The following is a 16,155-nucleotide window of genomic DNA, read 5'->3' as shown; positions in this document are numbered from 1 at the left end:
GTTGCACAGGTAGCTCAAAGTGAGTTTCTGTCCAATATGATTTCCTTTTTTTTTTTTTTTTTTATTGGAGCTGCTCAGAGATGACTTTTAGAGGATGATGGTCTTACAATAGTTCTGTACTGGATTTACTTTGAAAATTCCCTGACAATGTGTTTGAAACTAAAATTGTCGATTCAGTTCTGATTTCTTGAGATATCTTTAGCTTATTACGTGATAAAGTCCTGCCATCAACTCTCAAGTTTCTTTATTTTTTTTTTTGTTACCTTTATATATTGCAAAATAATGTGTGTCAGATTTCATAGATTCTTTCCCAGGGTTTTGGGTTTTTAATAATTTTCTTTGTGCTGTGCTAATGTAGACACAGTAAATTTCTCTGTCATAGCTTGACTTGCTGTTCCATTTCTGTGATTTCCTGTGCTCAGCAGCACCAGGAGGCAGGGCTAGTTCTGGCGATCATAAAAAAAGAGAGTTGGTTCCCCCTTCTGAGAAAACTGCAAGCTATATACTACTTCAGGACCTGAAATATATTCCTTAGAATAACTTTTGATCATCAGTCTTAAAACACTGGGCTAATTCTTCCTTCATTTTCAATGTGTGAGAAACCAAAAAGGTCAAATGTGACCTGAAATGCATGTCAGTTAAGGTGGGTGTGAAATGCTTGGGTACTTGAAGAAAGTCATAAGTCTGGCCTTTCACTGTTAATTATGGAATTGTTGTAACAGTGTTTGCAATAAGAATGTAGAGGCATTATAGCATGTGCAGTCTCAACAGCATTCTGGAAGTCAGTATATATAGCTCCAGCATCAGATTTCCTAACTTGACAGAAGATTTTTTTCAACTAATAAAGAAGATATCATGGTGTTCATATAGGTGTGATAGCTTTACTGCTGGAGAAAAACCTTCTCATCCAATCATTCAATCATTTAATATAAGGATATACTTTCATGGTTGTTAGGAAATAGGGTTAGGAAGTTATGGCTCTCCCAAATGGCTTTATCCTGGCAGTGTTCTGATTGTCTGAAAATGTCCAACATATGCTGTTGGTTTTCTATTGAATGTTGTTGTCTAGTGCATGTCAGGAGAGGTTATGTTCTGTCATTTATAAAATCACTTCCAATATGAAGTCTGAATGTGTGTATAAGGCTATTATCTGGAGAGTGAGATTTGGTTATCTTGTAAGGGGAAAAAATTCCTATGTGTATGATGATATCTTGAATTTTAAAGGCTTATGGCTTATGGCACAACCATTTCAGTTTGCAAAATTGACATCTAAAGCTGTTCAGAAAGCTGGGACAGAAAACCATCTTAACTGTTACTGTGCTTCTGTGACCTTCCCTAAGATTATCTAGAAATATTTTTGTTAAATATAGTAACAATTAGTGAGAAGTGATTCCTTTTTAGAGGAGCTCTTATGGGTCTGCTTTATGATGGTGATACTTGCTTTTAATCTCAGTCATGTTTTCTTTTATTCTAATTAAAATACTACCTTTTTCTGATGGCTCATTAATGGAATTAAATGGAGGAGGAGGTTTGTGAAATACTATAAAACATCATGTCATTAATGGACAAAAATGGAGGAATGCTTCTTTCTGTCATGAGGCTATAGTCTCATATATATATATATATATATATAGTCTCATATATATATATATATATATTATATATATAGTCTCATATATATATATATATATAATATATATATATATATCTACATTGAGACAGTGTACCGAAATGCTGTGCTTTGTGTTAAATAACATAACTGAGATCTGAATTTTCTTCTGCTTTCCCCTTTTTTTGCCTTTTCTCATCTTAACTATTACATGCCATCCTTACTAATCTTGTCCATTCCACCCACTGCCTGTCTTGTATTTCTGGCTGGGGTTCCATGTATAACTGTTCTCTTTATGTGTATTTGACCAGTGGTTCCCCATGTCTGTAGCATGCTTGACCCTTCAAGGTCTAATGTTATCATCCCTTCAAGAGTTACTGGATCTCAGGTCATTATTTCTTCCAAAGGATTGCTAGGTTTGGTTTCTGACAAAGCTTTCCAACAAGAATATTTATTTTCTGCTACTAAAATTTCATTTGGCTGAAATATGTACAATATTGATAAATGTTACATTAATGTGTACAAAATGTATGTTTGTGGAACTGAATGTGAGCAGAAGCAAGTGGCAGTAAGATGCTCTGGGAGGAGGGACAAGCAGATGGTGACAGAAACCACTCTGAATTTGTAGTTGCTGCTGAGTCTAGATGACACAAAGTAATGGTTTTCTTGATTTAGTTTCCAGTAGGATATGTAGCAGAGTGAAAATATGCAGTCTCTTTCTAGTAATTTAGCCAGCAGAATACAGAACATAGTATTTTCTTCTTCTTGTACCCTTTGTGCTTCACCCTTCCATGTGTGGTTCCATTTCTTCTAAGTAGGGAAGTAGTATTCACAATAATTAGTTTCTTCTTCCATGGAACTGTGTTTCTGAGATGCTGTGGCAATACTACCTAAATAAAATCAGAATTAAAAAAATAAATCCTGTTACTTCATTAACATCTAAACTACAATTTCAGCTAAAGAAACATCAGGAAAGATCAACCTTAGATATGCTATGAACACAGCAGTGGAAGTTTGAAAAACTTCTAGATAAGAAAGTTTCTTAATGTGTTAAGTCTGAGGCTCAAACTGTACTGAACAATTGTGTCTGAGAAAGAAGCATCTCTACTATTGCCACCCTAGGTAACCTTGGCAACAGGACCATCAACACCTTGAGGTAAGCTGTGGTATTCTGAGCAGCAAGCCCTCCAGTTTTCACTTCCAAGGGGGGAAATAAGCAACTTAGGCAACTCGAGGCCTCACCTCGAGTACTGTGTCCAGTTCTGGGCCCCTCAGTTTAGGAAGGATATCGAGGTCCTGGAGCAGGTCCAAAGGAGGGCAACCAGGCTGGTGAAGGGACTCGAGCACAGATCCTATGAGGAGAGGCTGAGGGAGCTGGGGGTGTTCAGCCTGGAGAAGAGGAGGCTCAGGGGAGACCTCATTGCTCTCTACAACTCCCTGAAAGGAGGTTGGAGCCAGGGGGGGGTTGGTCTCTTTTCCCAGGCAGCTCTCAATAAGACAAGAGGGCATGGTCTTAAATTGTGCTGGGGGAAGTTCAGATTGGATATTAGAAAGAATTTTTTCACGGAAAGGGTGATCAGACATTGGAACGGGCTGCCCAGGGAGGTAGTGGACTCTTCGTCCCTGGAGACATGTAAAAAGAGACTGGATGTGGCACTCAGTGCCATGGCCTAGTGACTGCAGCGGTAGTTAATCAAGGGTTGGACTCGATGATCTCTGAGGTCCCTTCCAACCCAGCCTATTCTATGATTCTATGATTCTATGAACTTGCAGATGCTGCAATAAATGGTCTTTATCTGGCAACAGAGTTGTCTGTATCTAAAGTCAGTGACAGTAAGGCTGTGTAAGTTCACTGTATGAGCTATTTTTTCAGTAAAATCCAGCAACTCGGAGTTTAAAATATCCTGTGAAACTGTGTATTTTTAAAAAATTTCAGATTCATTACATTTCTGCCTTATGCTGTTCCACCTTTCCTTCCCTTTCATTCCAAAATTGGAGACCCCTGTGTTAGAGATTCAGACAGTGAATCCTTTTATCTAGCACTTATATTCATTATTCATTGTGCATTGACAGTGGATTGCTACTACAGGCCTGAATTAAAGATAATTAATCCTGGGAAAGCATTTGTAATTTCACACTTAATGAAGCACTGTTGTCTCAGCACAGCACTGCTGTGGTGGCAAAATACTCTAATGCTCATTGTTGCTATGCAGTATCATATCTCTTAATATTTATGTGCAATCAAATCTGTTTTGTTTGCCTGTCTGTAGTTTTATGTTACAGCTGTCATGCTTTTGTTATGCCTTGGAAGTATTTTTGGTAGGTTTGTGTTATTCAGAATTTCAAACAGAAATTAATTAAATTGTCATTTAAATTCTGACATTAGACCTTTCTCCTTGGCAATACTGAAAAGTAAGACTTGGAAAAGTTCTGGACTTCAGAGGGAGGGGGATAGATTCCCAACTTGATATGTTGCTTTAGATGATAAGTTTAATTGTTAGCTGTAATGGATCAAATAGAATCTGCCCTTAGAAGGCCTAAATTCTAATTTTGGCCATGTGGTGGTTAAATGTTTATAAAGCTTCTTGCTATTTGCATAGCCTTCCAGGTTGCCTATATATGTATAAGAAATACCTTTACTCAAGAAGATGGTTTAGTGTATTGCAGCCTCTAAGTTTACAAGCCTGCCCAGGGAACAGTTCCTGCTCTGTCTTATTGCAATAGCTTAGAAACTATTCTAAAAATACAGATAGCTCTTGACAGTACTTAAAACTGGTATTTCTGGAATGCTGAAAGAGTAACATTATAATCTACACCTGCATGAAGGCACTGGAAGAGATACTCAATTCGAAGGTAAAAGAGATCCCGTAGTTGCTTAGCACACAGAGGTATTTTGGAATAAGTGTCAATGTATACTTGTCCTTCTGGTCTTCCTATGTGTCCTGTTGATTGCTGTGGGAGATGAAAAACTGAGAGCTAAAAATGGATGTTTTGTTTCACTGAGTGTTCTTGCTAAGTGGAAAGAAAATAAGGGGTTTTTAAAATGCTTTCTTAAGTCTCTTCAGCTGTATTTGCCTAATAGTTTTCATGAGTTTCATAGAATTTGCTAAGGTGCTTACTGCAATAAGAATTCCTGAATATATTCCATGAAAAACAGCACATCATAAAACACTGAATATATGTTTTTAATTATTATCGTTAGGCTTTCCACAGCAAACATAATTCCTTTGTAGAAATGTTAATCTTACCATAGTCCCTGCAAATAGAAGCGAGGGAAAATAATAAAATTTTTAAGTAGGAGCATATTACATAGAGCAATTTGTGCTGACCAGGGCAACTCACCTCCAACTGGAATTACCCTGTGATCCTGACCTCTTAAGTGAAGTCAAGGATTAGAATTTATTATTAGTCTAATTAATGCCCTAGCAGTCTAATCAAAATGCATCAGTTTTTATTGTTAGGCAATTACAGGGATGCTCACACTTGTAGTCTCATTTCTGCTGGTACCCACTAATCAATGTACTTCTTCACATGGACCCTGGCCATGGTCTCCCTTTCAGTGTCCTGAGCTCTGCTGGGAAGAGGATGCTGGTGGTGGCTCTGCAGTGGGATATGCTGGGTGCTTTCAGGCACTTGGTTGCTAATGCTTTGTGTTGGTCCAAAAGTTTATCAGTGTTAGTCACTCTGGTTTTGTTAGACCTTTATTGTATCTGTTACAGTTTCCTTAAGACTTTGCAGTTGCACAAAGCTGAGCTGAATCTAAAACCAAGTTAGACACAACTCTTCACTGTGATGACTTTTTTACTGTTAAAGTCTCTCATGTGCAAAGTATGTGCTACTACAGTTAAATCTGAGCTCAAAATACAAGTTCAGGCCAGAAGAAGTCCTTTCAAAACATGGAATGTCTTTAGGCTTTGTGTTTCTGAGGCAGATTCAGGCCCACGGCCCAATATCATCTTTACAGGGCTACACATTGAATGTGAGATACGTTCTGCACAGTGCATGCTGAAGAGGGGGCAGCAAAAGGTGACCTGCCAGGCTGCCTTGCTGCATAATAGTAGCCAAATATGTAATTTGTCTGCTTGCAAAGCTATAACCTGTAAGAGTTGTGATGGAAGTACTGCCATCTATCCATACTGGCCAGGCTGTAGCAAAGCAGAAGTGAAGGAGAGCTGCAGCTCCTGCAGAACAGGCCAGGTGCTGTGTGTAATTTTGACATGCACACGAAAGGATGTTCTTAGGGTCTTAAAATCTTTAATTGCAGCTTCTCTTTTTCAGTGTAAGATATTTGTCCTTCGGTGTCATGTTCTGGTGGTGAAGTGTGGAGGTTTTCTCGTGTTTACAGTAGGCTCCTTGTGAGCTGACATGGCTGATTACACAGGAGGCCTCTGATCTGAACTGCAGCAGGTTGGCAAAATGGAAAGATAATCTACTTGGAAAGAAAATCTCTGCAAGCTGTTTGAATGTTGTATGATAGGACAGAGGCTCTTCAGAGGCCAGAGATGGGGCAATTTTTCTCTTTTGTTATTGCTGTTGATTTGGGTTGTAGATTTTTTCCCAATCTTACTGTTGGAGGACATTGCTGTCTGTGAAATTAAAATTCTGGATTTCTGGAAATGCTGTGTATAGTCTTTTGAGGTTAGATCTGAATCAAAGTCTGATGGAGAATCTTAAGAATGATAAACAGTAAATTTACAGATTGTCTGTCTTTGTGTTTATAAAGAAGGATCATAAGTTTTGCTGTCTTGCTTTATTTTATTCAGGTAAGGTTTGAAATACTTAGTTTGGCTGAAGCTGTGGAAAATTTACCACTGCTGTATGAAGTGTATAAAAAATAGGAGGAGTCACATTTATAAAACTTAAGTCTGACCATTCCTGAGAGCAGCTGCTTGGTCTAGTCTATTCCAGGCTACTTACTAAAAAATTGGAAGGACCAGGAATACCAGCTCGAATGCACTAACAAAGTTTTTCTTCTTTCCTATGCCTTGGTCCTCTGTCTTTTGCAGTCCTTAGTCTAGGACTTCACTTTTGTTGTTTTGTTGTTCCTCTATGAGGGGTACAGATTTATAGGCTGTGCTCTGTGTCAGAGATGTAGCTTATAAAAAACTTTGCTCACAAAATTTGCTTGTTTGGTTGTGTATAGGTAAGTGACTGTGCCTCTTTGCAGATTGGAACAGTCATTAACAGATGTGAAGTGCCCTGCTCTTTCAGGAAGGGAAACTCTTGATTTTGAATCTTGAAATTGTGTTTTTGCTAACTTACCAAATGTTACAAGTAGGTAATTTGTGTACAGTTTTCAGCTAAAAATCTCTCTGCATCTTTGTCTAGGTTCTCAAGTGTGTTTGCAGTTCTCTGTCAACATCTAATCTCTGTATCATTTCTAAGGAAGGTTCTTGTCTCACTATTAGCCATGTAACTTAGTGAAAGCGTGAAGTTTCAAGATGTGCCCCTATACCTGCCCCCATTTTTCCGTGCTCCCTGGGGTGCACACTTTCAGGGATTTTTTTGGAGGGAGGAGGGTAGCAAATTTTCCATTTGCTGGTCTCTTAGTTACAGAGAAAGAGAATTGTGACCTCATGCCTTCCCAGTACTTCCTCAGTTCATGTGCTACCCCTCATATTTGAAACATTCCTAAATGTTTCCTAAAAAAATCATTACATTCTTTTGTGACTGTACCAAAAGGTAGGACTATTCTATTCTCAAAATTATTACAGTGTAGTGTTTTTTCATTCAGAGTTGAGATCTATAACAGATGCAGGCTGTTTCACCTCCTTCACTAAATTCCCAATCTTAACTCATGAATGATCTTCTGTCTCTTCCATCAGTGCTGTTTACCTCTTAATACTTGTACCTGTGATTTTCAGACATAAATAAGATACAAATTTCAGATAACACTTTTCTTCTAGTACATCTGAAATAGTTTTCTAAGTGTTAGCATTCATTTATTGGGACTTACTCTTCTGTGTTTCTGCTAAGTCCCCCACAATCTCCTCCTTGAATATTTGGTTATAGCTCACTCTATTTCCCATCATCCTGGCATTAATATACAAGTAGTTGTGAGATGGTTTATTCCATTTTTTCTTGGCAAATAGTTTTGTTTTCTTCTTTGTTCCTCTTTTCTTACAATTTACAAGCCTGGAATTTTGTTTCTTTACGTACACTTGAGGGGTTTTTTTTGTCAAAAAGGGAATGTTGTATCCACTTCCAAAGGTTGTTTTTTTTTTTATGCCAGCTTTGAGGACAGAAGATGAGTTGTCTGAATGGAAGTAGTGGCTAGTCAAGAGCACGTGTGTGCTCTGTGTGGACTGTGCTCCATTGATGAAGTCTCTAGTCTTCTTTCAGTTGATTAAAGGAATTGTGAACTTACTGTGCATTGTGGCTGTCCTGGTTTAGGTCCAGCAGTTAACAAAGGGCCATGCAGCTGATTGCTCCCCCCACCATGGGATGGGGAGGAGAAATTTCAACTAAAACCTCATGGGTCAAGACAAGGACTAGGAGGGCTCCAGTCACCAGTTGTGGTCATGGGCTAAACAGACTCAACTTAGGGAAAAAAAAAATTACTTAATTCATTATTAGTTGCATCAAAACAAGGCAAAGAGAAAAATAAAGTCCAGAGCTTAAATACCTTGGCCAGCCCTTCCTTTTTCCTGAGCCCAAATTACTTTGCTCCCTATATCTCCATCTCCTCCCTGCCAGTGGCACAGGGAAATAGAGTGGGATTTATGGTCTGTTTGTCACATGTGGTTTTCTGCCACTCCTTCCTTCTCATGGAGAAGGATTCCTCACAGTCTTCTCCTGCTCCAACATGAAGTTCCTCCTGTTGTCCCCAAAGTGGGACTCATTACCTGGTCTGCAATAAACCAATCTATGCACAGAGTTGAGATGTTTGCTTTAATATCCAGTTCTGTGCAGAAAGGGGAGCAGGGTAGTATTCCCCAAAGCAAACTCAATTGCACGTGCTGCTCTTATACCTAAAATTGTAAGAACTTTAACATTATTCTCTCATTCTCACCCATGCCTGGTTAACCAATTCCTTGCTTCCATTAAAAGTGGCAACGCTCAGAAATTTCATTGTGTGCTCAAAGAGTTGGGGGCTTTTTGTTAGCAGGGGTCCCTCTAGCCTCTGGGTGGGTATTTTAGTATTCTAGTAACTCATTAATATATTAATGGCATATTAATACTGTGAGCCCAGTTTCTCAGTGTTGTTCTTCCCAGTGCTCAAGGCTGTAACAAGGTGAGTTGTGGGGAGTGCTCCTTTCCATCCCTTTCATCTGGCTTGCAGATGTCTTGCAGATGTGTCCCAAGGCCAGGCTGTTGACTGCTTGGGATGTGTCTTGTTTTGTCTAATTTTTAGTGTTTCACTGTTATATGAGCCCTATTTTTATTCTGTGTGTCTCTTGTTCTCTTTTATGTGATTTTTTTTTTTTTTCCTTCAAATGTGATTTTTTTTCAATCAACCCAGTGGCCTAGAAAATTGAGATTAAGTTTAGCAGAATTTTGTGTACTCCCTGATTTGTTTGAGCCTCTGATGATAGTGAAAGAAGGTGTGATTGATCTAGACAGTTGCTGAGTCAGTTTAAGAGATGACCTCTTTGCAGACATTCAGCACTCAAAGTGCTGTTAATCCTTATTTTTGCTTCTGGAGTTGGTGAACAGATTTAAAATGGAAGTTGTCAGCTGTTGAGCTTTTGATATTTTTATGCTGATGGAACCAGATACCAGTAATCTTCACATCACAAAGTGTATTTTTTACTGGAGACCATCTAGAAAGGAATTATGTGTGTTGAAAAGATGTAGTTGGAAAAGGTAATCTGTTAGGTGTTGTGGCAATTCCTGTAACTCACAGTGTATCTGTTACTTTTCTGGATATCTCTAAATGTAATAGGCAAACCACTCAGAAGTTAATTAATGGTATTTTTTGCTTTTGAAATCATTATTCAGAAAGTAATGGCAAATGAGAGATGAAGGGTTCTGTGAAGAAGTAACATTTTGGTAATTTCTAAGGAGAATGGTTGATGGCAGTGTATGGAGATGCACATCTGAGAAAAAATGCAGGAAAAATTACTCTGAACAAAAATGGAAATTAGTGGAGAGTAACCTCCAGTGGTTAACTGGAGGAGGCAAAATCAGATACATTGCAAAATAATTTGGAGCAGATGGGAGGTGGGAAAAAAATGAAGGGGAGAGATGTCTGACTGTAAAAGGCTGTAAAAGTCAAGGTGACAGTTGATAGCACAGAAAAATGTGCTCCAGTAAACAAGTTGCAGAACTCAAATCACTTCTTTACTAGCTGAAGGGAAGGAAATGGGAGAGAGAACTGGAGGTGACAATGAAGTTTTTTTTCTGAGAGAATAAAAGTGTATGCATTAGTTAGAATAGAAAAAAAGGATGACTGTAGCAAAAGAGTAGGAAAAAAGGTATGCTCAGTACCAGAAAGAAAAACTTTGTGATAATGGTGTGGCAGAAATGGGAGAGGAAGCTATCATTTGGATTAGAATTTGAAGGGAATGTGCTAAATTGTTGTGTGGTTTTGAACAGTTACATGAAGATGGCAATTAAGTCATTGCCAAAGTTTACTTAAAACAGTGGATGTGTTTCCTACAAGGGTGCTAAAAGAATCAATATCATGGAGTCAATCAGTACATCAGAGGATTAGGAATGTTTTTTACTGCAATGTTGCACCTTGCCATGAAATGCATGACTCAAGTTTTATTGTGAATGCTATGAAATAATGACCATGTAACTCAATTTGCTGTATTTTTATCACATATTAAATATGTCTTATATCTTGTGCAGATATTTGATTTAATGGATGCCAAAGCTCGTGCTGACTGCATCAAAGAAATAGATCTTCTTAAGGTAAAAGATATATTTAATAATATATTTAATTAAATATGAATATATTTATATAGCATATATAATATAGTATATATATACACTATATATAGTATATATAGTCATATATAATTATATACGTTAAATATAATTGATTAAAATATATTTTAAAAATGTGCAGTCATCAGAGTATATTCAGTTTTTCATAGATACACATGACATGTATATTGTTGTCTGTGTATACTTGTTATAAGCCTCACTTAAGGAATTTTGTAATCTTTATTGCTCTAAAAATTAACCCTGAGATGTAAATGTCACAGGAAGGTAGTTAACTTTTCAAATAGGAATATTTGCTAAAACCACATTATTGTAAATAACTTTTCTACAGTAAAATACTGATTTTGAAAATGTACCTTGCTTTTTCAGGTAACAGTTTAGCATGCTATTTCCTAGATACATTGATGCAAAATTCCTCCAAAATTGCAACTTCCTACAGTTATCATGTTGATCATAAAATGCCAGCTGTCTGTAAATGCTTCTCATTTATAAGCATCTTTTTTTTTCTGTCATACTGAAACAGATTTCAGGGATTGTTTTGTTTTCCTAAATAAGAATGTTTCATATGTCAGTCTTAAAAGGTAAGACATGCTCTACACTAAAATGTGTCTTATTCTGCATTCTTAGCAACTGAATCATCCCAATGTAATTAAATATTATGCCTCATTCATTGAAGACAATGAACTGAACATAGTGTTGGAATTAGCTGATGCTGGAGATCTCTCTAGAATGATAAAGGTAGGAATTCACTTTTTAAAGAAATTAAAAGCTTGTAACATTTAACTTCTTTGGCTTCTCATTCTGTGTTCTCATTGCTGGGTGAACTGCAGTGAAAATGTCAGGATCTGTGGAGTAAAGTGGAGTGTTTAAACTTATTTTTAATGTATGCTCAATATTGATACTTCTCTAAGTATTTTTAACACTTTTGCCAGAATGTAAGTGCAGATGGGGACATAACTAGACTGAAATCATGGTAAGGCTGGTGAGAAGAGAAATAAATGTAAAGAAAAGCCCTGTCACTACCATTTAGAAAAACATTTAGACAGCATTACTGATTTTTGACACAGTTGAGTTTTGTGTTCCAGTGTTCTGTTGTCTGTTATAGTAGTGAAAGCAGAAAAGGTCTGGCATTACAGGGCAAAAGTTTCTTCTAGATCTTGAAATTCAGTTGCTAACCACTGTATCAAACAAAATGAAGGTTAAAGTGGAAATGACTGCATCAGTTATAGGTCTAGTTAAATACTACTTGATTTGAGACCAAAAATATTCTGAAAATATATTTCATATTTGGTTGGTGCAGTGAACTGTTATGAGGTTGTGCATTATGAGTAAATAGCTTTCTTTTTGGAGTTTTTAAATGTGTGTTTAGCTAATCAGAAAAAAACATCCGAGTCCCATTGCCTAAACTTGAAGGGAGATTCTATTATACTATTATGGTTTCAAACTTGAAGATAGATTTCAGTAAGACATTAGGAAGAAATTCTTTAATTTGAGGATGATGAGACACTGGCACAGGTTGCCCAAGGAAGTTGTGGCTGCCTCCTCCTTGGAAGTGTTCAAGGCCAGGTTCTATGGGAGCCTTCAGCAACCTGGTCTGGTGGGAGGTGCCCATGGAGATGGGGTTGGAACTGGGTGGTCTTTAAGGTCCCTTCCAACCCTAGTCACTCTATGATTCTCTGATTAACTTTGTATTCTGAAACTTTACCTAGCTTTCTTATCTTTGTTTGTCATCTGACAACTGCTTCTCCTCTTTTCTTACCCTGTCTTCACTGGGTATGGTTTTAGTTTGTCCCTTTGGTACTTGTGTGCACCCCAACATTATTTTTATCAACACAGCATAACTCAGGGATCAAATGATGCCAGCCAGTTGGCATTCTCTCAGTGACAGCTGGATGTGTAAGAGTTCTGCTGTTTTGCGTAAGACCTACATGAACAGAGAATGTTAATTTCTTCATTAATGACTTTCATACTGATTTCTTTGAGCTTTTGAAGAATACATTATCTTCTAGATTGATAATCGTAGGGTAGGACAGTGAAAATGTGGTTCCAAACAAGTTGACAGCATTCCATTAATATTTATATCCAAATCTGATATTTTTTTCTTCATCTCATGAATTATGAATTCTATGGGCTTACATTTCATAAAACATAAAGGCAGGTTTGTCTTTCCTTTTGAATGTTCAGTTTGGACACAACACTTATTAGTATGAGTACTCTGTGACAGTTTGCCTTGTGGCATGTCGGGTCTTATGGCCAATTGAAGCTTTTTTTTTTGTCATCCTAGGTTTTTTTGTTTGTTTTTTGTTTTTGTTTTTTCCATTTTAAATCCAGTATGTGAATAATGGCTTCTTTGGTGCACTTGGCCTCATTACACCTTGTCCAAGTTGCTGGGTATTTTTTTACAGGCTCAATCTTGGAGGCACTTTGTGATTGTGCTCTTAACACGGGGATTGTGTTTAACGTAGCAAACTTAGACTGCTGTTTGATGTTAATGACATCCTATCAGGCTATTATAAAATATGTATGAGGTGTCACATGTGCTCCAAGATACTAGTGGAGGAAATTATTTGGTAGACTGCTTGGATGGTATGAGTTTAAATATGGGGGGGCATCAGTTATATTGAATCTTCTTAAACAAATATTTTTAAAAGTGCCTGAAAAATAAATTATATATAATGGTATGCAAACTTCCCAGCAGAATGGCTGTCTGTCACACTATGAAAGCAAATAACCATGTGTGTTATTAAAACAAACAAACCATGCTTTGGTTGTTGCTTGAATGCTGGTTGAAGTTTGTTGGAAGATGTTTAGGCACCCCCAAAGGAATGTTTGGGTGCCACGCTTGTTGTGTGATAGGTACAAAGGATCAAGTATATTTTTGAAATTGCAAATGGACCACAGTGTGAATGACAGTGAAACCTATGTTTATGTGAGGGATAACTGCTTAACTAGTTTATTTGGGTATTTGTTATGACATTATTGGCACATCTGAGAATAGCTGCAAAGCTGTTGTGCCTCACACTGCACCCCAGTGAATTCTTTAGTTCTTCCCTTAATAGTCCACATCTTTGCTGCCCAGGTTTTATGCCATCCCTCTTGTTACCTGTGAATAATGCTCTCTTTGTCTCCATTTAGTAGACAGCAGAGGGAAATCACTTGGTACATTAAGGTGGATTCTAATAGAATTCTCAGGATCTGCTGTAAGTCCAAGAAAAACAAAACACCAAAAAAAACCCTAAACCAGAAAGCATTACCAGTGAGGGGGAAATACTTGTGTTTGTTGTACAGTTGTTGGTGTCAGTGCTCTCTACTATGGAACCTGGTGATAGTACATGGCTGCCATGTTTAAGGATATTTTGTGAGATATCCTGTTGCTACCTTGCAATAGTACTTCCTTGTGTCATGCAAAAATATGTGGTAAAGCATGTTTGAGGCTTGATCCCTTTTTCTGTTATTTATGGTTCTTGTCCATCACAGAACAGAAATTATTCTGTGCACTTCTTTGGTTTTGAATTACTATTTTTTAAAAAAACAGCAATTGATGTTGTTGAATAAAGGAAGTGCCATAAATAAAGAAGCATCTACTAATTTCCTTAATCAAACCATTATAGTGATTAGAAAAAAAGACGAGTTAGTAAAATCTGCAGAAAAATCATATTACTTAAGATGAAATATGAAGTTACAAGGATTCTTGTAAGGAAGGACAGTATCAAGACAGTAAAATGTGGGGGATTTTTTTTTAAAATCAGCAGTATACTTCTAGTAGGTGTGTTTTAATTTCTACAGCCAGCTTTCATTTTTCTGGCAAATAATCTTAGCATACCAAAAAGAAAAAGAAAAGAAAAAAAAAACCCACTCTAAACTGAATATGTCATGCAGATATACAGATCTTATGGAAGTTAATCATGGTTTGGGAACAGGCATGAAAGCTTTCATCTAAAATGTTGAAAATACATTTGCAGCTTTCTCAAGATAGATGGAAAATAATTTAAATTCTAGAAAATGTCATGTAGGCACTTCATCCACTTTTCAGAGAACACTTTTTGTGTGTGTTTTTTCAACTCTAAATTTAAAAAATAAGCATACTATAATTGGATAAAATAAGACAAATACTTAAAAACCTCTCATCAGTATGAAGTTTGTAGTGGTATCTCAGGTTTCTGTAGTTGGCAACAGTGAATTCCTTGTCCTTAAACATGCTTGCTTTTTATAGGTTAGTAGAGATGCAGTGATAGTCACTTCTTCCAAGCAACTGATGCATATCTGAACTGCTCCTTGCAGGAGCTGGAGCTCTGCTCAGGCTTGTTTGAGATCTTATTGCTTCTCATTCTGATGTTTCACCAGTAGTGGAGTGGGTATTTTGGGCTTCACTCTGTGAAGTTGCTTCTCCTTTCCATGGGATCTGGGATACGTATCTTCCATCCTCTCCCTGTGCCAAAATGTTAGCAACAAGGTTTTTTGGTAGTTGTTTTCAGTACTCTGGGGTTGCTACCTTGTGTGTGCTGTTATGGGACAGCTTCCCTTTTTACAGGGAGTGATTTCAGCTTCAGTCCCTGGCAGCTTTGCCAGCCCAGAGTGCTGCTCCCTCCTGTCTGAAGCAACCATGATTGGGTTGCAGAATGGATGTGGCTGCAGCCCAAGTGTCTTGCAGCATGAGCTGGCTACAGGGTGAGATGACACAGCCTTGGGGGATTTGTAGGAATGTCATAATGGCTGTGAATTTGGAAGGTACATGGGGGCACAGGGTGGTTACTACAGTCTGACTTATCCTGAGTGTTTTGCAGTGTCTGAAGCTGGACAGCACTGAGTCGTGAGGGGTTTTCACATCATTCTGGACTTGGGTGATGATCAGATGCAGGTCAGAAACTTCTGCAAGGTTTGCTTTTGTAGGCTCATCAGTGCATCTTACCCCACTCTTCTGCAGCATGGCAGGCAGCTGAGGGAGCACATACTGCTACAGAAGGTAATTTTTTCTGTCTGCAAACTAGATCTGGGTTGCTGGATGGATAGAAGCCTCTGATTATCCATTCTCACTGCAGTCAAGCTGATTATCTTGCTGAGAATGGGAACTTGTCACTTGTTTTTTCAAACTATTTTTTGGTGGATTGCAGTATTGGGAATGTACCTAGGAATAGAGATCTTTTCTTTTAGTCAGTAGGGTTATCTGGTGAATGTTGGTAGCACATGTTTGGCTATAGTTTGGCTTTGTTTAATATCAAGAGTGCTGATTTTCTTTTGCAGTGATAAGTACAAGATTTTTGGGAAAGTGAAGTCAGAGAAGCACCTGGGTAAGGAAGAGGTACAGTGTTAGAATTTAGCAGGTCAGGTGTTTACCCCATCCCAGGGCATAACATTGTTTTGGGAAAACCTCAGCTATTAACTGATTGTATTGTTTGGCTTTATCTTTATCATGCAGAACATTGTTTCACAACTTTAGCAGTTATGGGAAATAATTGTCTTTCCACTCCTTTGGCTGTCCATTGGTGGCACAATGGTGATATCTCCAATGTTCCAATGTAGATGGAACTATATGTGTGTTCCACATGTAGTGTGCACAGGGCAGTAACTGTTCAGGTTGCCAATGATTTATTTGTGTGGGAGTGTGTTCTCTATTTGGCAAAATTTCATATTAAAATGCCACATGCCAGCTGCCT

At 37.7% G+C, this 16,155-nt stretch overlaps 1 protein-coding gene across 2 annotated transcripts in view; it reads left to right on the top strand.

Moving 5' to 3' along the window:
* The window catches only part of NEK7 (NIMA related kinase 7), a 69,491-nt gene that overhangs the window by 20,413 nt on the left and 32,923 nt on the right, over positions 1 to 16,155 (top strand). For both annotated transcript variants that reach the window (XM_071751040.1, XM_071751041.1), the window contains exons 4-5: positions 10,406 to 10,468; positions 11,129 to 11,239. In XM_071751040.1, coding sequence (XP_071607141.1) covers positions 10,406 to 10,468; positions 11,129 to 11,239 — 174 coding nt within the window. The remainder of the gene's footprint in view (positions 1 to 10,405; positions 10,469 to 11,128; positions 11,240 to 16,155) is intronic.

This window comes from Heliangelus exortis, chromosome 8, assembly GCF_036169615.1.
Source record: "Heliangelus exortis chromosome 8, bHelExo1.hap1, whole genome shotgun sequence".
Classification (NCBI taxonomy): domain Eukaryota; kingdom Metazoa; phylum Chordata; class Aves; order Apodiformes; family Trochilidae; genus Heliangelus; species Heliangelus exortis.
The sequence above is the reverse complement of the archived record's forward strand: the minus strand, read 5'-3'. Positions and strand labels throughout refer to the sequence as shown.